The sequence below is a fragment of the Syngnathus typhle genome, linkage group LG2 (assembly GCF_033458585.1).
Source record: "Syngnathus typhle isolate RoL2023-S1 ecotype Sweden linkage group LG2, RoL_Styp_1.0, whole genome shotgun sequence".
Classification (NCBI taxonomy): domain Eukaryota; kingdom Metazoa; phylum Chordata; class Actinopteri; order Syngnathiformes; family Syngnathidae; genus Syngnathus; species Syngnathus typhle.
This window is the reverse complement of record NC_083739.1, coordinates 21,294,080-21,316,284: the sequence shown is the minus strand read 5'-3', so window position 1 is coordinate 21,316,284 and position 22,205 is coordinate 21,294,080. Positions and strand designations below refer to the sequence as shown.

The 22,205-nt window shown below is 41.5% G+C and overlaps 2 protein-coding genes across 7 annotated transcripts; one reads left to right on the top strand and one right to left on the bottom strand.

Moving 5' to 3' along the window:
* Positions 1-1,513: 1,513 nt before the first annotated feature.
* On the top strand, positions 1,514-15,203 carry ccdc30 (coiled-coil domain containing 30). Of its 5 annotated transcripts, none has more exons than XM_061267869.1 (26): positions 1,514-1,654; positions 2,272-2,439; positions 3,488-3,670; positions 4,009-4,129; positions 4,449-4,639; positions 4,959-5,033; positions 5,431-5,587; positions 5,758-5,829; positions 6,015-6,130; positions 6,195-6,316; positions 6,388-6,580; positions 6,749-6,847; positions 7,315-7,443; positions 7,540-7,677; positions 7,973-8,151; positions 8,266-8,521; positions 8,832-9,002; positions 9,403-9,612; positions 9,907-10,064; positions 10,140-10,284; positions 11,071-11,192; positions 11,335-11,476; positions 11,597-11,733; positions 11,865-11,982; positions 12,116-12,165; positions 12,255-15,203. In XM_061267869.1, exons 2-26 carry the CDS (start codon positions 2,425-2,427, stop codon positions 12,448-12,450), a joined length of 3,495 nt encoding a protein of 1,164 aa, XP_061123853.1. In that variant the 5' UTR covers positions 1,514-1,654; positions 2,272-2,424; the 3' UTR covers positions 12,451-15,203. The 5 variants fall into 5 exon arrangements, with proteins under 5 accessions (XP_061123853.1, XP_061123842.1, XP_061123871.1 ...); XM_061267858.1 differs by having other exon boundaries at positions 4,956-5,033; XM_061267887.1 differs by lacking the exon at positions 4,959-5,033 and having other exon boundaries at positions 4,449-4,618.
* znf362b (zinc finger protein 362b) lies at positions 13,957-21,025 on the bottom strand. 2 transcript variants are annotated; one of them, XM_061267908.1, is made up of 9 exons: positions 20,877-21,025; positions 18,988-19,051; positions 18,578-18,824; positions 18,278-18,382; positions 17,721-18,039; positions 17,108-17,332; positions 16,943-17,021; positions 16,690-16,848; positions 13,957-16,609 (listed from the first exon to the last, which is right to left on the bottom strand). In XM_061267908.1, exons 2-9 carry the CDS (start codon positions 19,048-19,050, stop codon positions 16,493-16,495), a joined length of 1,314 nt encoding a protein of 437 aa, XP_061123892.1. In that variant the 5' UTR covers position 19,051; positions 20,877-21,025; the 3' UTR covers positions 13,957-16,492. The 2 variants fall into 2 exon arrangements, with proteins under 2 accessions (XP_061123892.1, XP_061123900.1); XM_061267916.1 differs by having other exon boundaries at positions 18,578-18,797.
* Between the last annotated feature and the right edge of the window lie 1,180 nt (positions 21,026-22,205).

Sequence of the window (22,205 nt, the reverse complement as noted above, 5' to 3'; positions counted from 1 at the left end):
GCTCTCAATCATATGTTGTTTCTATTCAATCACGGGCTCCTCCGGCAGCTCTTCGCTTTCACTTGGACATCCACTTTTTCATTGATTTTCATATTACGTATTTTATGTGCCCTCTCTGCATCCATTGCAGCCTGGTGATCCTGAAAGAGGGACCCTTCCATCTGTGGTCCCTTCTCAAGGTGTCTCATTTTTCCCCTGGTAGTTTTTTATTTTATTTTTTCCTTGCCCTTTTGGGAGCTTAAGATCAGGGGATGCTTTGAGAATAATTGTCAATTGTTTGTCTATGTGAAGCCCTTTGAGACTGCTTGTGATTTACGGCTTTACAAATAAACTTGACTTGACTTCTATTTTATGTTTTGATTAATTGTATTTATTATTTATTGGTATGACCTAAATTGTTCATAGATCGTCCAATGAAGACACCGGTGTTAAGTGAAGACACCGAGCTGTGTGGGCGTGTTAAATAAAAAGCCCTCCTGAGTGCAGCACTAGTAGTTGCAATGAGTGGCATGTTAACAGAGCTGAGCGACGTTCTTTATTTTTATCCAACAATTGCAAGGGTTTCACACAAGTCCCTGCTGCTAGATGGTAACTCTGCCAACAGCATGGGTTTAACTACGTAGCTACCACATAGCAGCTGCAACAAGGTCAATTGAAGTACAGCATCTCATAAAACGTGAAAAATGTGTCTAAATAGACCTAAAAGATTACATCGAAATGCTACAGAAGGAAAAGAAACAAATGATACAACTGTACACTACAGCCACAACGTTGCACACACCCACTGTTGAAATTGTCTACCTAAAGAAGAAGAATTACACAGTATACCACGATGCTGTTTTGTCTATTTGTCTTCCTCTGGTGGCGATGCTTACAAACTTCACTTTGGTATGTACATTGAGAGTGTCCTCAATTTAACCTCACTGCACACTTGCGTGACACTACTCTGCTTGGAAATCACAGGTTTAATTGAGATGAACCAGAACTACTGGTTTAGAAGACTGTGTGCAGATTTGATTGGCAGGCTTTACATAGAAATGGGAATTTTATTGACCAAAAACAACAATAATCTAACATCCATATACATGAACTGGAAACAGATTAGCCAGGACACAGATAGAATATAATGCACAGAGAGACAATAAATGTAACTCTTTAAGTAATGTAACAAATATTAGAATTTAGATTGTGACTAGGGTTCGGGTTTCAAAGTAGCGTTTGAAATCAGAGTTAGGATTTTGAATTTCAATGTTAGGGTTTCAAGCCTGAGTTGAGATTTGTAAGATTTCAAATCATGGTTTCGAGCCAATGTTAAGGTTTTAAACAAGGGTTAAGGCTTTGAACGAGTGGTTCAAAACTGATGTTAGGGTTTCATGGAATGTTAAGTGTTTTAAAGTCAGCATTCAAGACAGTATTAGGCTTTCTACAAAGAAAAATAGAGTCGCCTCGATAACCAGGGTTGGGTTTTTCGGGATGGTTTCTGGCTTGAGTTATGGTTGGCAGTGTTTGAAATCACCCAACCCAGACGGATGCTTGCCCCCCTCCTACAAAATGGTACGCTCCGTTGCCTAGGTGCTCGTGGAAGCCAGTTCACTTCGCTTCGTTTTTGCACGCACAACGTCACCCGCTTGCTTAAGTTAGTTGTCGCTGAATGGTGAGTAAAATGTTTCTCAGCCCTCAAGACACAGCTCCGAAGTGTTGCGTTTATTTTCCTAGTGTTCCGTTACCACGGTGGTCACCAGCTTGACTTAAGAGGAGAGTCTGACTAGCGTTAGCTGGTTTAGCGTTAGCGCAGCATTTAAACTTTGCAACTCACTTTGTCATTTGCCTAGCACATAACCGAATGGGCGCACAGTAGATTAAATTGAACACAGGAATGTCGCGTTTTAAAATGTGCTTTCGGGGCGAAACCACATCTTGGCCGAGCTTGCGTGGGCAAAAGGAATGCAAGTGGTGTGTAAGTCTGCTGGGGAAAAAAAAAAAAACCTTGCTCCTCCTTGTCAGACATTTTGAAAATTTAAGAAAATAAAGCTACTTAACCTCACATTAGTTGCAAGAGGTGGATAATGAATGATGAGTAGAGGACTTTAAATACACAATGTAGACATCACTTGGATCTGTTTAAATCCTTACTTCAGCATTTCAGTAGATCTGTCAGGACTAATCTCAGTCTGCTTTGGGCTTCGCATTGGATCAAGTCCTCTTTAACAAGGATCACAGATTTCAGACCGCTTCTTCCCGCTTAAAGGTTATGTTTTGTATACTCTGCAGCAACGATGAGGCGTAAAAGGGATTTTAAAGATAACTTTGGCACATGACATCCAACTGACGTGCGAGGACTAATCGTCATCTAGAACCCCTCCAACCACAGAAGCCAGGCTCCATCCCTGCCAGATGCTGTTCCATACAACTTAATGTGTCATCATGGACCACGAAGAGGTAAACCTTTCAACTGTTGATGTGCCTGCTTTTTTAACACCCTACTTCGGTTTGTTTCTGTCACTCTATGACATGCAGTCAGTTGTAATGCACACTTGTGATTTGGCCTTTGTGCCACTCATTGCATCTGCTTACTACTTTTTAGAATATCAAAATCTGCATGGCCGTGTGGTTACATCTCGTACCCTTGGTCACTATAGTTATCTTTTGGCTGCTCTTGTAAACGTTATCGTGTCATTCAGTCCCTTCCTGTTGTAGCATAGCGTAATTTGTGTAGTGTTTAAAGACAACATGCCCCTGAGACATGATACACAGCTTGTTACAATATGCTGCATGTCACTGGCCACTCCTAGTGCCTCATGAAGGGCCAGCTCGAGTTACACGGCCTGTAAAGTACGGTATTGAGTTCAGCGACAGGTGTTCAGTGTTGGCACACCATTCTGAAGTTGTAGTCATCACCCATGTACTCTATGAAGCCAGCATCATCTCCCCACAACACTGACAGGACTCTTTATTTTAATTAAATTTTTATTTTAATAAGTGCTTAATCTCTACATTTGCTATACCCTCTTCTAACTACCCTCGCCGCTTTTTGCACTAGCTTTCATAGCTGACAGAGTTGATCACGGACGTTCGTAAGTGGAGGCAAAAAAATCTTTAGCCCCGGTTCGTAACTCGAAATGTTCGTAAGTATAGGCCTTCGTAGTAGAGGTTTCACTGTACTTTTAAGTACCAGGGATAAAGCCCTGTCACAAATAGCAAAAAAAAAAAGTAATTGACACCAGCATACATAGTATTTTAGGGTGTTGTGAAAAGAGTACACATAAATTTATTAGGTGAGGTTTTCAGCATATAGCTAAAAAGAGGTTCCACATAAAAAAAAACAAAGATGCATTTGTCAATAACAAACCACCACTCGGCAGGGGTTCACTCTTTATTTAAATCACGCATATACAAACTAGACAACTGGAAGTTATTGCATGAGCTTTTGTCAAGAGTTATATTTTTTAAGAAGTCCTGAAAAATGTGCTTGGTCTTTTGTCCTCAGGTGCATACAGAGCTGGACCAGATATCCGCACGGCTCCAGCAGGATGGGTTGCTTCCGGAGGCTAGTCCCGAAGAGCGCCAGTGCCACCTTTGGCGGCGGCTCCTGGACACTGAAGCGGAGCTGCATCAGTCTTCGCAGGAGCTGTGTACTTTGCGCTCCCAGCAGGCCAACGAGATGAAGGAGGTGAGACTCTTTGTACAGATTGTCATGTTCCTACTCATTCAATAACCAATTCATATTGCTGGTGAGGGAGATCAGAATCATTGCTGCCTAGACCACAGAAGGAAAGGGCTTCTCGGTCACTCAGCGCTAAGTTTGTTTTATTGTTGTTGTGATCAGTTATTTGCTACTGTGTTTTTTAAATTGGCTGTTTTGTTTCATTATTTGCTGTTCTTTTGCACTTTAAGACATAATGACAGTTTTTTTTTTTCAATAGGTGAAAAACCTTGGCAGAGGTCTGCTTTTTATTTTTATTTTTTAATGTTTTTGTTACTTCTGAAATGTGTGCTTTTGCTTGTTAGGTTGACAGCTATGTAGAGCATATCCGTGGCCTGCTGCAACAGCGTGAGTGCATAACTGCTGACTATGAAAGAGACAATGAACAACTGCAAAAAGAGCTCCACCGCATCAGACAACAACAAGGTGGGTCCAGTGCAACCTTGCTGTACACTACCACCTTGCTGTTAATGTACTGAGTGAACGTATTCTGCTATGTTCTCTGCTTACAAAAAATGTTCGGGGCGAAAGTTTGGGTGAATTTGACCCTCACTAAACTTTTGAATGCATGTTACGTGTTTCAGTATTTTTTGCACAACTTGCTGTTTTCTAAAAATGAGCTGAACGGCGAGACTTGCAACACGTTTCAAATTTCGCTCAAACCTTTTGTGAGTAGTCTGCAAATTATGCCTGTTGTCCTGTGAGTCTTATTTCCCCGTCTTGTTTGACAAAACCTCTCTTATAGAGATTCAGAGCAAGGAGCTGGCAGAGATGTTGGCACAGGAAGACCTTGGGGAGATGGGCTTGAGCAGCCCCAGTGAGCAGGTAGCTTACCTACTGGTGGAGAGGGCAACACTCCTGGAGAGGCTTGAGGCTGCTGAGAGAAGACTGGAGAGGCAGAGCTTGTCTGGCAATGTAAGGGATGTCCAGATACAGGTGAAGAACATACACTATTTAAAAGCTCTCCTTTTGGTCCACATATTTTGTGACTTCTACTATTGTTGGGCACGAAAAATGTGATTATTTTTATGGTGCATAATAAAAGCACAATTTAGAATACACTCAAAATATTTCCGAAGTGATTGAGCCTTGATGACAAGACAAGAAATTATGTCATCATTTCATTCTAAACTCTTTTGCCTTCTACTGGTCAAAGAAACCAGTGTGAAGCCTTCCCGAGCCTTCTTTTGTCCTCTTCTAATCTTAATGTATTGTCTGGGGTGCTTCTGCACACACCGGTTTTTGCTCATAGCAGGGTCCATCCCAGACTCCTTGGAAGAAGCTGTTTGGGCTGCGCAAGTCTGCTCAGAACAAAAACAATATTACCCCTGTAGGTTCCCTCTCAAGACTAACTAACTCAATTAACTTTGCCATGATTTAAAACAACAGTATCTTCTGCTGCTGGTTTTGCTGTGGCATTGCTTGTTACTACTGGCAGCTGCATGAACACAGGAATGTTTTTCCTGACTAACGTCCTTGTGATGAAAGCTGATGGGCTGCAGGGCCACGTCGCAATTGCCAGCATGAGAGCGGTTTGTTGTTGCACTTGACAAGGTGAATTGTAATACAACCTGTCTTCTGATAGCTCTCACTACTTTGCAGACGTGCAGCGATGATGAACTCAATTCAATCTTCAAAATGCATGTCACTGACAACACCCACTTTATCCCCTCACAAGCCCCCTGTCTGATGAACCCGTCATTAATGCCTGTCTGGTCCAACAACAGGCACACAATGAGGAGCTGTCTCGTGAGCATAATGAACGCCGGCGGCTGGAGCGTGACTTGGAAGAGGCGTCAAGCAGGCTAGAGATGGCTCATCAGGAAATCCGAAGGCTCAACAATGAGCTGGACGTGGCCAAAAGCAACAGCCTAGACCCCTGTGGTGTGTTTGTTACTCTAAGAACACTAAATACTCCATGTATGGCTTGCAGGTCAACATGTCATGGTTCTTCAGCTACTGTTTAGCTTCTGCTTGCAACTGTTTTGTCTCTCCAGTCATCTGCAAGGAAAGAAAGTGTATTTGTACTTTAAATACAATGTTTTTAATCTCAGGGTCTGAGCTTCAGGAAACACTCCAAGAACTAGACATTCTGAAGAGAGAAGTGGACAAACTAAAGCAGTGCGGTGAGAATGTGGACATTTTTGGTTTCACACTGTACAGTTTGTTCTCGTGGGGCGTTATTTCATCTTGTAAACAGATTTTCTTTGAAGAGGGGTGGTTACTCTTTGATTTCTTAAGTAATGAATGTTCGCAAAGTCATATGCTTTCAGTCTAAGTAATATGAACAGGATGTCATATTTTTCTTTAGATATGATGAAACTTCAGCAGGCCAAAGACGAAAGAGACAGACTAGACGTTGACAACCAAAGTCTCAGGGAGATGGTGTCCTCTTTAGAGTCTGAAAAGAAAAAGCTTCTCGTGCAGGTTAGTTTTATTGTAGTCTTTTCAAATTTAGACCAAACAGCAGCGTGTGATTGTGTTTGTCCAGTTGGAAACAAGGCACATCAACAAAGATGCTTCCTTAAAAGAGGATGGGAGGCAAAACGGCAGGTGCAGTGAGCTGCACATGTCTGGCATTTCAACCAAAGATTCTGATCCAACTCACAAACGGTGAGCGTGTAGTCTTTCACAATGCTCTTTTCGTCAATGGTATCATACTGACTCACCCTATTCTATGCCAGCTGTCATGCAGCGATCGAGGACAAACAAGTACAGGTGAGAGAGCTGGAGCGTCAACTCCAAAGGCTACGCAAGGAGCAGGAGGAGCTGGAGGAGAGGAATGAGGAGCTGGAGGCTCTACTCGGCGAGGCCCAGAATGCCAGCAAGGAGGAGAGGCTTCGCCATGACGGAGATCTGGAGGGACTACGTCGACGGGTAATGATCGGCATTAACCTCTCCCTCTCCCTGCAAAATACTGTATATTAGGGGAGTGATCGTTAATATTTTGCCATTGGGCAAGTCACGCGAGTCCTTTATTCAGAGAGAGTTTAAGTTGGCATTTGGGGCCACCTACTCAGTAATAGGTGTGAACTGATCATGCAGATCAAAAACCTTGAGGGAGAGCTGAAGAAGCGGGAAACTCAAGAAAAGCTCTTAAAGAATGGCGAAGAGGTCAAAAGCACAGAGTCCTTCTTGCAGCTGGTAAGAAATGCTGTGTGATAATTTAAGTTATTGTAACAGATATGTCACTATAATGTAAATACATGAGAATGGTTTGTATTTCCTTTTTTTATTTTTAATATTTACTTCCCTTTTTGCTTGGAACAAATGGTAGTTTGTTGTTATTTTGTCCAAGACACTTTTGAAAGAAGTGGCAGGCATCATTTACTGAAAAATGTCAGTGTCAAAAAATGCAGAGCAATGTTACCTAGAAAAACCTGCATCCAAAATTCTACAGGGACTTTTTCTGTCCCATCCTTCCACAAATTTCAGTGGAGGGGTGACAATAAGATCTGGGTAAAAAGTAAGGAACTGGCGCGCAAAGCAGCACCAAACTGATAGTCAATTTTGAATCAAGACATGACTTTAAATGAACCTTTATGTGATTGTTTAGTGTAGAAAAGTTAATTACAATGAAACGGAATGCTTGTTTGTGGCTGTATATGAAGCACCTACGGGACAGTGGCCCAGAGAGAGTGGCTTTACTGGAAGCTCGACTGACTGAGGAGAAGGACTGGAGGAAACAACTCGAGCTGGACCTCAGTGCTGCTCAGGCTGCCTTAAAAAAAGACAAAGAGGTCATTATAGATTACATGGCTCCGTTTTATGTGTTGCATGTTTCTCACTGTGTAAAAATCGAAACGGAAACAAGACTTTTTTTCATTCCAATCAAGGCTTTGCAGATTGGTGAGAGAGAGCTGAAGAAGCTAAGACTTGAAGTTAACAGTCTCACGACTGAGTGCCAACAAGGGAAAACCCTCATCAAGGGGCTCAACCAAGTCAAGGGGGAAAAGGCAGTTCTGGAGGAGAAGGTTTGCCAGATGTTTTCTTCACATAGTAGAGTTGCTATATTTACAATGAGCTAGGCTCCCAACTAACTTTATTCCCATCTTGTTAGGAGGTTGCATGAGCACAGCACAACCTCGTTTCTGGGTCTTCCTGCAATATATTTTTGTTATAAACCAACACATGGAAAGCTAAAATTGACGTGCATAAAATTTGCAATTTTTATGATTGAGTACAGAATGGGGTCTTCTAAAACAATCAAATCAGGATATGCATTGAATACTAAAAATAAATATATCGTTATGACCATTTGTGTTTCAGTTAGCCCAGATGGAGCGAGCTCACCGTCGACTTCAGAGTGAGTTGGAGCGTCACAAAGATGCTAATCACACCCAAAAGAACCTCCGGGATAACAGAATACAGGTGGACCAGCTGCAGGAGCAGGCTGAACAGCTGACCAACCAACTAATCAGCCTTCAGAAAGAACACAGCACACTCAGGTCGGTGGAATTTCACGTATGGCTTGGAAATGCTGAAAGGAGAGAAATGACTGGCCTATGAGAGGATGGCTCAGCAAAGCTTTCTTGTTTGGCTTACATTTTTACCTTGCCCAGGAATGAAATGGCCTCTGAGCAGCGGCAGGTGGTAGAGCTTCAGGCCAAACTGAGCAACAGCATCCAGAAGAAGCTGGAGGTTGAAGAGGAAAGAGTGAAACTGCAGCTTGAGATACAGCACCTCAAAGAGCAGCTCCAGCAGCATCAGGGACAACTCTGTTTGGATAATGAAACACTTTGCGGCAACCTGAAGTCACTTCAATCAGAGTCAGCTTTCGGTCCAGTGGAGAAGACCAACGAGAAACACTTGGATCAGGTAGCTGCATTGAATTTCTTCTGGCAAATCTTTAAGCGCAAAAGAAATCCTATGCCTTATACTTATATATAATAATTATATTTTATAAAGTAGTTGTAATGCAAAATTCATATCAGATCATGAACAGAGTTATCCCCAAAGTGACGTCCTTAGCATGTTCTAGCATGTTTTGTGCTGTTTTTTTGATGACCTGAATACAGTACAAGAGGTGTAATGTTTTCTTCTTTTTTCATTCGGCTGGGTTTGTATTTTACTTTTAATAAAATTTAGATAAGGCGTTTATATGATTTTTTTTTCATCTCCTCATTAGTCCCTGGGCATAGTCCTGAGTCAGAAGGCAGAAGAGGCTAAACATTTGAAGCAGGACCTGCAAAGGGTACAAAGTCTGTTCACCTCTGCAGAACGAGAACTGCGCTACGAAAAGGAGAAGAACTTGGACTTGAAGAGGCACAACACCCTGCTGGACAATGAAAAACTCAAGGTGTGTTTTGTGTTCATTGGACAGCTGTGTAGTATTTCTTAGCTAAGGCGTGGTACACTTATCAGAATTTTGCCACAGTTTACGGAGTCAACATTTAAGAGTAGTTTTGCTTACCATACACATGAAGTTTTTAAGGTAAATATTGGCTAGGTTTGTTGTTTAAGCTTGTCAGCCCTGACCTAATTTTGGCCCTATTATCAAGACAAATCCACTCTTAACACACCTCAGACGTAAGGATAATCTCATAGGACAATCGTAGAGGACATAAGGTTGTCGGGTATTTGACATCCTTGGGCAAGAAGGTGTAAGATCCGGACAATCACAGCCCAACTGTCTTCGTGTGTACCCGGGCTTAAACTCTCAATGGAGGAGTGATGGAAATCAAATTGGCTCTTTTTAGATTTCTGCAGAGCTGAACCAGGCACAGACAAAGCTGGCCCAGGTGGAGCAGAGTCTTCACACTCAGATGGCTGCATCAGAACGTCAGCAACAAAGAATCAGAGAGTTGGAGGTGGAGCTGGCACGCAATTCAGCTAATCGCAGCGTCGCCAAAAGTCTGCAAGAAGAACTGCAGGCTGAGAGAGCAAAGGTCATTACTGCTGACAAAAAGGTCAGTAAGGAGTGGAGGGGACTTAAGCATTTGGCTTGACCACTATTTTTTGATTAAAGACAACTAAAGGTCATTGTCCTGATGCACACAATGCATGCATTACATTTTAGTCTCTAAATCTAGAAAAACCTTGATGGTTGTGTTTCACCCAGCTGATTTTGGTCAACGTCTGTGCTGTCTAAAAGTTATTTTTAAAATTAATTTTACAGGTTATTATAAGCAAACAAGCTATTTCTGTCTGGTTTAGGTGCTGAGTAGTCCCTGTTCGTCAGTTGCATTTGATTGTACCGACAGGTGGTGGAGCTGCAGCAACAGCTCAAGACTACACAACACCGGCTGCACATGGAGGAAGCTCGATCCAGCGAGAGCAGCCGCCTGGAACAGGACAGCAAAGATCTGTCTGACACTTTGGCCTCCTTGAGAGCCCAGCAGCAGGAGGACCACATCAAAAGGTCCTAAATGAGAATTGCCAACCCAATGCCCCGCCAGTCTCAAGCTGACCTCATCCTCTATCTTGTCTTTTTCAGGAAGCTCTTAGAGCAGCGTGAGGAGGAGCTCCAGCACCAGGTACATTCCCTGAGGTTGAAGGAGGCCTCGCTCACCAGAACCAATGCCGAGCTCAGCCACCGAGCACAACAGATGGAGGCAGAACTTAATAAAGCCCGAGAGGAGGTACAGAATGCCGTATGTTGTTACCACTAAATGACATCACATATAAATAATTACCAATCATGCACAGAGAACATTAAAGTGCTAACTTGATTTATTATAGTTGTAAAACAATGCACACCAACAAAATGACACTTTACAGCACTTTCGCTGAATTCATCAAATTTGTTGGAATGCGGCATATGGTCGGCGTATGTAAATAACCCAAAATGTCGTCTCATGAAATGGATTAGCGGTGTGAAAATTTTTGGTGGACCATTGCCTTTACAAAAGATATATCTTTTTTACATGTGCATTGTTGGAATGAAAGTCAGTATTCTAATACTTTTGTCAATAATTTGTCCCTGGAAGCTTTAATGATATTTTGTGCAATTGCAATGCTTTGATTGTGTACTACTAGTAACTTAGATGAACATCATTGAAAATACTGTGGCACCATTGACCTACTTTGCTATGGTATTAATTGACATTTTATATTTAGATTCATCCAAAGCCACTCATTAGAAGAATTTTGAATGTAATATGATTTTTTTTTCAACATGAAATACTGTTATTTAAAATAATGAAGATCTTTTAACTGCAATGTTTATCACATTTTTATGATTGTTACTACTTCTTAATTCTTCATTTCCCCCAGTCTGTTGTTTTTAATTCCATGCTGGTACGTATCCCTGATGTTTAATTCTATTGCACTGTATGGTGTGCACCCCAGTGGGTCTCCTTAGAGAATCCTGAGATGTTTTTGTCCAGATGAGACTCGTGTCAAAGCTTACTGTATTTGTCTTTCAGATAAAAGATTATCAAGCCTCTTGTCGCAGACTGAAGGATGATCTAGCGGCCAGTCAGCTAGATTGTGACAGAATGCAGGGAGAGCTCAAGCAAGTTTTCCTGCAATTGAGTACATACGTCAGGTGAGCCCAAATGTTATTCTAACATGAAATGCAACGTAATAAATGTTTTATTATACACATTGTCTCAGCCAAATAAGATCATACCATGCCTAACTGAGATGTCAGATAGCAATATTAAGAGCTTCATTGCGACTCCAACTAGGAAGTACGATGAAAAACAGAGTAGACACAAGAGCAAACTACATCAAGCCAAGCAGGTCTTTCTCCAAGCCACTGCACAGCGGGACAACACCATCCAGAAACTTGAGAATGACTTAGCCCTGGCCACCAGTCTCTTGAACAAGGTCAGCTATTACGCTGTCACATGCCACCATCTTGTGTAACTGACTTGGATGCATGTCCTGGCGCAAAAGTGCATGATTCGTGAATTGCACAGGGTTTTACAAATCCCCTGAACCTTATAGGAAAAGGAGAACATCCATAGTGTAATGGAGGAAAATGAGAAGCTTCTGGAAGAGAGGAGGAGGCTCTTGCTGAAGATAAGTGAGGCGGAGGAACTGGGCAGCAATGGCATGAGGGCAGCATCCACTGTCCAACATAGGTATCATTCTGTCTTGTGCATATTTACCATTCTTGCCATTGAGAAGGGCTTTGCCTCACTTAAACTAGGTGATAATAGAATATCAGTATTCATAGTAGATGAACACATAGTGAATATTGTGTCCCTCCAAGGGTGATTGTCTTAGAGGCAGAAAACGGGCGACTGCAGGATCAAACTCTAAGGCTATCCAGTCAGGTCAGTTCCTTGGAGCGTGCCTTGAGGAATGCCCAGTCCTTCAACAGCAATGAGGTAACGCACACAAACAAAGTGTTCTAGCTCAACATCTGATTGATGAATGACCAATCAAAAACGAATGGCTCAGTACTTTTCAGTGTGTCCCTCTTCTGCTCAGTTTAACACATTCATAATGTCATTTGAACAGAATTCCAAGAAGATTTTTTGTGACAGCATCATGCAAACTTCAAATTTAAGGTATGGATGTCGCGTGAGAGAAATAGCATGACTTGAATGATTTCTTTCATGAGACGCGTTCTGCCCTGTCTCACTTCTGTATTCACCAGCCTCACGTCCAGTACCTATGACCCTTGGGAGTTATTGGACGCAATCTCCCGCACCAAATGTCAGCATATGTCGGAAGGCACGCGAACATCTGTCTCCACGCAGCAGCCATCAGAACAAGGCTACCTGAACCTCGTCTCCCCATTGCTCCCTCCTGATGCTATCCTGGGAAGTCCAAATAGCAGTGATGACACATGAGGCACCAGAACCTCATGACGCAAAGACAAAGGGACAAAAGTAGGGGTTCACTGATCACAATTGTTTGCCCATCACCCACCCATCTTTACAATGCTTGACCTGTTGATCCTGATTTTGTTTTTGCAAAATGAAAAGCCCATTAGTAATCGCACAGGAGAAGACAGTAGCTGACTTTTTCCATACCTCTGCAGAGGGAGATGAGATTGATGGAGAAGATCAGATTTATTTTAAGGGATTGGCCGATTCCCCAAAATTAAGGAACTCAGCACAGATTGATCAGTGCACTCCTAATCAAAAGACTATAATAATAAATAATAATAATAATATACCAAGAGAAGACTTCCACTGCTTTTATGGAAAACGGGGATCAAAATGGCAGATTATGACAAAAGGAAAATAGGACAAAATTATGTCTGGCCAGTGAATGTTGAAATGATAGTACCTGACTGAGAGTTCAAACAGCACTTTACAAAACAGTTCAGTATGTTTACATTTAGGGAAATGTAGCCGTTGTGAATAATTTGCATTTTAACGTTTTTTTTTTTTTTTTAAACCACAATTTGTAATTTGGTGAAATTTTGCCAATGCATTTAGTGATAATAGTGTTGCAGACACTTTTGCCTGTGTGATTATCCATGTCATAGGATGCACTAAGCAGCCACAACATTCTGCCAACTTACACTGTATAATGATAGTATAAACAGGAGCTGCATCAAATATTTTGCCTTTACCAAGCGCTGGTGTTTAATCTAATTCATTTGTAGGCTTTATCAATGAGGGCTTTTGGACAAAGTGCATCATATCATTGTCTTATTTGACCAGTTGCTTAGGGATAAACAAGGTTATATAGAATAGCTTGGGTGTCGCAGTGCAGTCAAAAATGCAGGGTGGGAATTGTCGAGTAGACGACCTACAGCACGCTATAGGTAATGTTTCATTTCGGTTGACACATTCAGATTATGTTGCATTAATTTAACAACGTTTTCAGAATATTTGACATAGCTCTTTATTGTGCAAGTGGTCATAATATTGTGGCTGGATGATAACTATACCAGGTGTCTCTTCACTGTTCATGCTACTCCAGTATTAATGATGAGATCATTTTAAACGTCAAAAGAGGAAGTGAATGCTGCTGCTTTCATCTGCCTTGAGTCTCCAAGCACGGTTTGTTCATTCCCAGGAGACTTTGTGAGAACAATTGTTATTTGTAATTGAACACTAAGTAGGATCTTTGTTTGATACAATGACCAGTTGCATTTATTTTATACAATAGGTACAGAAGGAACCAGTTTTGGCTTAAATGTGCCAAAATGACAAAGTGTGACTTTGTCTTGCTGCTGTGTGTCAAGGTTGATAAATAGCAGTGTGTGTAAAATTCAAAAGAACCTTGACTCAATGTTTTTTTTTTATAAACTATTTTCATAAATAAAGAACTTTACACAAATTGGCTTTTTTCATCTTGCTCCACATGTAGTCTCCATTTCAGACAAAACAAGCAGATTGCGCTGAATTTAAAACAGTCTCTTTATTAAACAAGGTAAAGATACAAAGCTTTTTTTTTTTTTTAGTTTGAACATTGTTAACCCATGGGTTACTTTTCAGTCTTGGTTGTGCATATTTAGTTGTCTAGAAACCGTATATGAAGCCACAATGCAAGACAAGAAAATTTTTAATAAATCTACTCAATATTTTTTCCATAAAGAAACTCAGGTTAGACAGTTATACAGATTACAGCTCCATGCAGGAGGGAAGAAGAAAAAGCAATGTTTACAGGACAGAATACTGCAGAACACAATACAGAATAATGGAGGTGGGATGATAACACAAGTTAAGGCTTACATGTAAAATAACAATATAAAAGATTAATATACAAAGGTAATTCCCCAAACAAAACCTATTTATGAAACCTTTAAAAATAGATATTATAAATGAGTAATGTGTTATACAGTACAGCAAAAATGAACAGCAACATTCTGCCCATTATCTCCAAAGACAGAGATAATTAAGTTCAAGAGGCAGGGTTTGTTGTTGGTGTAAATGTCAAAAGTTGCCCAGGTCATTGATTTACTTGAGTCCTGGACTCAGACTTCTTAGTTTACTTTTGTACATTGTTCGCGTGTTTCCTTCTTGGACGTGACGCCTTGCTATAGCACCTTTCCTCTAGTGCCTTGAAGGATACCACGTGCCCTAATAGTACCATCAAGAGCTTCAGAAGTAAAACGGAAACAACAAATACTATGATCAGTCGAAATAATACTACGCGAGAGAAAACGTAAATGGCGTCATGAATCTTGGCATGTACAATACATTTTAGAAAATGTTCACCGCACTTCACTTTTTCCGTTTTGTGTTACCTTGTTGAAAAAGAGTGTAAAAAATCTCACTCCAGTTCAAGTCTGTCATTGCAAATTTGCGCACCAAGTATTTTCCCGCCTATGGATCATGTCAAAACGACTTGAGGTTAATTAGTGAGCGGAAAAATGAAGCTTCAACATTGCTTTGTGAACCAGTTATAATTTTTGACTCCTCTAGATGAATTTTGGTTACAAAGAAAGGAGTTTAAGAAATGGTAAGTCAGTGTGCTTTCAGTCCAACATTGAACAGAGTGCCAGTTTCAAGAGTCAAGAAATACAACTGGTTCATGAAGCAAATATGAAGCTTCATTCTCCCATCACTAGCTGTAATCGCTCCTCAAGGTCTGTTAACAATGTACTGAGCAAAGGCTGTGAATACTTCTTCACTTCTTAGGTAAGCTTTTTCCAAAAAAATATCATTGTGTGTAGAATTGAAGAAATAAAGAATTGATTCAAATTTGTAATAAGACTGTAAAATCACATGTGGCAAAAGTAAAATGCTATAAAGACTCTCCAGATAAACCGTTAAAGCATCATGGATGTTTGTTTATACTGCAGTTCATTACATATGCATAAAGCTTCTGACAAAATCCTTGCTGTACAGTTGCTGGAGTTACTTCACATTTTGGTCCAATGATTAGTTAATGCTCACTACTCAAGTAAAATTAAGTGGATACTTTTTTGTTTCGATATGTTGTTTTTAGCCGGGGTGGCAAGTATGGCTGATTAGTCCTGGCACCAGTAATGTGTGAAGCTCATACTTGTAAAATAAAGCTTAATAATTCAAGACTGGCTTACAACATATGGCACTAGTTTGCAGGGCGTGGGATGAAGGGCAGAGGGAATGGTCATTTATAAAAAGGTTACTGTGATTGTGTGATGCGATCACCAAGGTGCCATCAAATAAGTGAGTGAAGGATTGAAATGGGGTTGAGAACTTTGCTTCCCTTTATGGATCTCTACGCCTTCCATCCTCACATCAACAAAACAATACAATCTTTGAATGCTTCCATTGTCATCTACGATTGCCTCTTGAAATTTCGATGACCCTGTAAACGTGTTCTTGAACAACCATGCGAGTAAAACAACAGGAAGAGAATAGTCTTTTCTTTTTCAACACGGTCACTGCTCCTAGCTGCCACAGATAATGCCCAACCAACATGATTTCAACAATTTGAGCCAAAGCAACGAGGCCTAAAAAGTGCTTCAAGATTCTCTTTGGATGTCTCCAGAACACACCCAGCAAACATTTTACTGTACAGCTTTATCAATTATTTTTCTCAGAGGAATCTATCATCTGGTATATCTCGAAATCCCATTTGATGGAGAAGGAAGAAAAAAAAATACAGAAATGTTTGATGGCCAATTGATCTGAGCCCGTATTCATAAAGAATCATCTCCTCTCCGAGAGGACTCTTTACGAAAAACTTTACATGATGCGTACGAGAAAGTGCTTCTTAGATCTGACGCACGACATTATTTGCCACCTCGTGCTTATCATCCGGACCACATTAGCTGTATTGTACATTCACTAAATGGCGCCCCCGTTCCCGACTCTCGCACTGAATGCTTACGTCAGCTGTCATAATGCTAATTTAAGCCTTATGTAGATGACCGCCGCTGCAGGGCCTGTGAAGCTCGCGCCTAATATGGGCGCTTAATAGAACCGATACTGGGCGCCAGGCAGCTCAGATAAGGGAGATCCGTATGGGGATACTGGGGGACTCGGTCCTCTCAGGGGACTGGTGGCTCACTAGGTGTTCCACCACTGTGTGTTTGGACATGTGCTTCATAAGGTAAGTCTCCTGCAAGAACAGACAACATACATTGTGAGAATCACGGCGACGGACGTAACATTTTGTCATTGCGCACTTGGTTTACTTACTGAGGTGTAAGCCCGGCCACACATGCTACAACAGTATGCCTTGGCGTTTTTGATGGCGTGCGCCGACAAGTGGATCTGCAACGATGCAGAGTCGGCGTAGGCACGGTAGCAGTTGGGACATTTGTACGGCTTGTCTTTATTGTGCTGCCTCTGGTGAGACTGAAAAGACACATTTGTCATCATTCCCAAAGCCGTCGCCATCATCGGGACCCGAGACTTATTGTCTGCCACCGGGTGGCAGAAATAAACCCACCTGGAGATTGGACAGTTGGGTAAATGCCTTTTCACATCCGGGGTGAGCACATTTATAAGGCCGGTCGCCGGTGTGGATTCTGCGACAAACAAAGTGATTATTCCTATTTGACTTTGCATTGTCAACTTGTGAACTGTCTTTAAAGGCCCGTGACAGCTGACTGACCTGGTGTGCTGCTGCAGATGTGAGAGCTGGCGGAAAGAGTTCTCACAGTAGGAGCAATGGTAGGGTTTAATGCCCAGATGGATGCGCAGGTGCTGGGACAGGTAGGAGGCGTTGGCGAATGTCTTGGAGCAGTGCGGACACTTGTGTGGTTTGGCCTCTGTGTGGGACTTGGAGTGGATCTGCATTTCTGATTTGGTCAGGAAGGTGAGTGGGCACACTTTGCACCTTTTAACAAAAAAAAAAACAGCATCAGCTCATTGGTCATTTTGTCTTCGGTTTCATTTTCCTCCCTCTACCTCTATTTATTCAAACTTAATTACAAAGACAACAGTAAATGTGAGCTCCACAAAAACATGCTTATTAATGCCGATTGATTTACTATCCTCTTCGTGAGGCACTCGTCCTGTCAGGTCAGTGACATGTTGACACCTCAATGAGGAAGCGCTCTCTTGTTTATCAAAAGCCAACTTCAATAAACTTCACTTGAATGTGTTTGGAGAGCTGTTGGGCCAATTTGGTGTTAGAACGAGAGGTCTGATTTGCTCTGAAAGGTGTCAATTGGGATGCAAATGAGCTCTACATGGTGAGAAAACAGCAGCTTTGAATGTCCAACCTGTATGTTTTGCCCTCTTTGGGTGCCACAGTGATGCAGCCTTGGTCTGCCAGAATAGGATAGGGGACTACCAGCAAAGGACCCGACTGGTTCTCAGCTTTGATCTTCTTTCGTCCCCGTGGTGCCTTGGGTGGCGGGCCCAACAGTCCCGCCAAACCTCCAACCTTCATGTGGTCCATGGCAGGACCAGTAGCCAGCCCAGAGATGATGTTGACTGAGGGGGCGCCACCCAGGCGGTTCTGACTGCTGGAAGTTGGCGTTGTGGGGGTTAGCGCATCGGAGGTGCTGTGACTTTCGGGTCGGGATGAAGGAGCCAGACCTATGGAGGTAACAGGTAGGACAATGCTATTATTATTATTATTATGACATTGAAGTGTTATTTACTTGACAGGTAGCTCAAGGTAGGGTGTTTTTTTTTCATTCCAAATACAACTTCAACTTTCTCTGAAGTGTCTCTCCTATGTGGGCACACATACTGACACAAGACCAAGCAACACGATAAGGCAAATTTCAGCTTGGATGTCAGTATGTTTTCCTGGCATAAAAATCCGCAGTACCTGATCGATGGTTGGCGCGGGCGTGCTGCTCGCTTAGTTGCCTCATATGCCAGTCTTCCCATAACCCTTTAGCCTTCACAGCCGACTTGTCGTCCATATTTCCATCTGGAAGTTAAGAAGGCGAGACCAAACGCTACTTACATCTTTGACCAACAAAGTGCAAGACAAGTCTTGACAGATTTTTATTTTTTTTGTCTTTATTGGGGGATTATTGGTATAAATAGATGTGATAAAACTGATGGAATTCCATGTGAGGAATTAATGATTAAATCATGACAGAAGATGAGAAAAATTGGCTACCTGGTCCAGAACCTGAACGAGCATGCAAAGTGATATCCGACTGTTGCTGCGGGTGGTGGCCCGTCACTTGCTGCGACTGTAGTTTGGGAACTGACATCGCATGCTGGGAGCCGCCGCCGTCGGGGGATGAGGTGGGCAACAGCAAAGGTTGCTGGGAAGGCGTGGAAGTAGGCGGCATATGCAGGGGTCGAATCTTCTCGGCCATCAGTTGCTCCTTTATCTTGTTTATGAGCACCAGGTTATCCAGCTGAAAGGGTTAACGGGTCATGCTCAACAGAAAACTGACAGATGATTGTCATCAGATATCTAAAATGAGCTTTGATTTAGTAGCTTTTTGTCAGAACTGGCCATTCATACATGCAAACAACAGAAGATGGAAACATCACAGTTAAGTGATAAGGCTGACTTACCTGGCCAGGCATGGATGGCGGTGGCGGCCAAAAATAAGGGTTGTTAAATCGTGGCTCTGCCATCCTAAAATTCAAAAAATGTAATGAGACACTAAGATAAGAGAGGTATTGCTCAGGACAATTTATATTTTTAATAGATTTGATTTTACGCAGCTTCTGTAGCTCCTAGGCTGCTTCAACTAACAACATGGCTGGTAAACATGGAATGTAAAAATGAACACCTGAGATAATGTGGTTGCACAAGTGAGCACACCCAAAACTGTGTTTGTGTTCCGAATTATCCAATCACATTCAAAGTCACAGGGGTCAGCCCATACCTGCCACCATTTAAAATTTCTCGGAATACCACAACATAACATTCAGATGTTCTAGGAGGCTTTCACTGACATTTGTTATCAGATCTTACAGCATAAGCCATGGTCTTGTAAAGAGCTTCCACACCATCAGAGGAACCTCATTGTTCAAAGACATCAATCAGAAGATGTGCAATATTCCAAAGCATTAAATTAGAAATACAACAATTCATTGATTATTATACAAATTCATATTGTTTAAATGATTGACTCATCATTATAAAAAAAAAAAAACTATGCAGAAATATTCACAGTCCTCATGAAAATCGTTTTTCTCCAAGGACAAGGCATTGATTGGGGCAAATATAAACGTGCTTTTATTTGGGAAAACAATGATCGACAATTTTGCCTATTTCTGACATGTTACAAACCATAGTAGTAATTGAATCATAATTTATGATCGTGTATTTTCTGCTCTGTCAATTTGAAATGCGTTTTGGAACCAAGGGGTGGAAATCAAAATGTTTTTAATGGTTTTTCCCTTGTCATTGATTAATCGAGAAAATAATGAATAAATTATTGAATGATAAAAATAAGAGTTTGTTGCTGCCATACATAGAATATGAGTCAATTTTGCAGTTTCGTTAAACGTTGGTTGGTTGCATAAACAAAATATACACGACTATTCATAAGATAAAAAAATGTGACAAATTGAAGCGTCAAGCTGTAATAGAAGTTTACCTGCGTGCGAGTGCAGACTTCTACTCAGAGTTGCAGTTCAAACATTTAAACGTAATCCAAATTTAAATACAAATACCGGCGAGCCGTAGGGGTGAGCTTTGAAATATAGTTTTTGTCTTTTCATCTGCCCTTTCTGCTGTGATGTTTGTATTTCCGTAAAGAAAATAGTTAGTCGACCTTTTTTTTTTTTTTTTCTTTCAACTTTGCCTTCATATGGTGTTTGATCACCTCAGAACACCCATCCGGATGTGGGAGCTTTTCGGAACTCTTATTTTTTACCAGACCCATACGGTCCATCTGAAAACATTCCCAGACAAAAGAGAAACAAAAATGGCAGCCTTATTTTTATAAGGCGGGACGCCATATTCTGCAGTCTTTTTCTCCCTCCCCCCTCCCCAAAAAAATGTAGTGAGTGCGTTGTGGCCGAGAACGTGTGACTGTTTATCGCGTCCATGTTAGCACGATGGCTTGTTTACGGCCCCTTGCACAGCTTTGAATAGCCCGGCCTCCCCACCCCTTAAAAAAAACTGACACTTCCTACAACAACCATGTCCTGTCGAGGGGGGAGGGAAAAGGGAAAAAAAAGCAGCGCGGAAACAGACAAGATGCGGTCGCAAGCACAACGGTCTATAAACGAACAGCTTTCTTTTTTCTACACAACGCGTAGATTACGCAGTGAACGGGCAATGTTCCATTTCAACCAAATCGCACTTTGTTTAGTGCGTTTAAAAAAAAAAAAGAATATTGAGCAACTTTTGGACGAATAGTAAAGGACGACGGCTTGATTTTTTTTCCGTGCACGGTGCAGTCGTTTGGAGTAGAAAAGACAACAAAAATACATGCACAAATAAATACCTTTGGTCCTGACTGCAGGTATTGTCTTGCGAGCACAGCTTTCATATACAGAAAAGGCTGGATGCTCTTTCTGCCTGCCTCCAGTCGGGGCAACGCTTCCGGGTCGCTTTGTTCACTTCTGGGTGCTACTAGTGCTGCAGCCCCAATGGAGCGGCAAGCACGCACACACGCACCGACGCGCACGCAGTCGGAGAAAATAATTTTTTTTTTTTTTTTTTAAATAACTCTCTGACCTACTTAATAGCACTAGAATAGACTTCACGCATAAGAATATTTTAAGTCAGTCAGTGGTTTTCAAGTGAGGGCATTAGTACCACAAGATTATTTGAGATTTAGAAAAAAATATATAAAATATATATATATATATATATATAACAACCCAATGTTGAGTTAGAAGTTCGTAGTTGGGTTTCAAACTAGTGTTGGGGTTTTGAAATAAGGTTTCAAGCAAGGTTTAGGGTTTCAAACTAGGGTTCGGGTCGTGGGTTAGGTTGCAGTATTCGGGTTATTGTTGAGTGTCATAGTATGGTTTCAAGACAACTTTTCTACCTTGGGTTAAGATTTCAAATTATGGTTTTAAACTAGGGTTTGGGTTTCGCCCCCGTGGGGACAAGTGGTACAGAAAATGGATGGATGGGTTTAAAACTAGGGTTAAGGTTTCAAACAAGGGTTGGTTTAGCCTTATTGTTTAAGTGTCGAAGTACGGTTTCAAACTAAAGTCAGCCTTTCAATCAAAGGATGGGTTTTAAAGTAGGGTTTTAAACTAGCAATGGGGTTTCCTAGTATGGTTTCAAACTAGGATTAGGATTTCAAAATAGGGTTTTAAATTTAATTTAGGGTTGGGTTAGGGTTTTGGTGTTACGGTTATTGGTTGAGTGTCAAAGTACTGTTTCAAATTAAAGTCAGCTTTTCAACCTAGGGGTAGGGTTTCAAAATAGGATTTAAATCTAGGGTTTGGGTTTTGTAGTGGGGTTTAAAACTCCGCTTTAAGGTTTAAAACTCAAGTTTCCAAAGTAGGGTTTCAAACTAGGGTTAGGGTTTTGCAGTAGGGTTTCAAACTAGGGTCAAGGGTTCAAAGCAGGGTTTCAAACCAAAGTTAGAGTTTCAAACTAGTGCCAGGGTTTTCTAGTAGGGTTTCAACTGAGGGTTGTTGATTTGAAGTAGGGTTTCAAACCCAAGTTAGGCTCAGATGTACTTATTTCTTTTAAATGTACCTTGAGCTTGAGTCCTGCATCTACACATGGCATGCTCTCTGCGTGCTGGTGAAGTCAGTATCCACGGATATACGGCAAATACACTTCTTTTGAGGCCCAAATGGCCCAGTTAGTC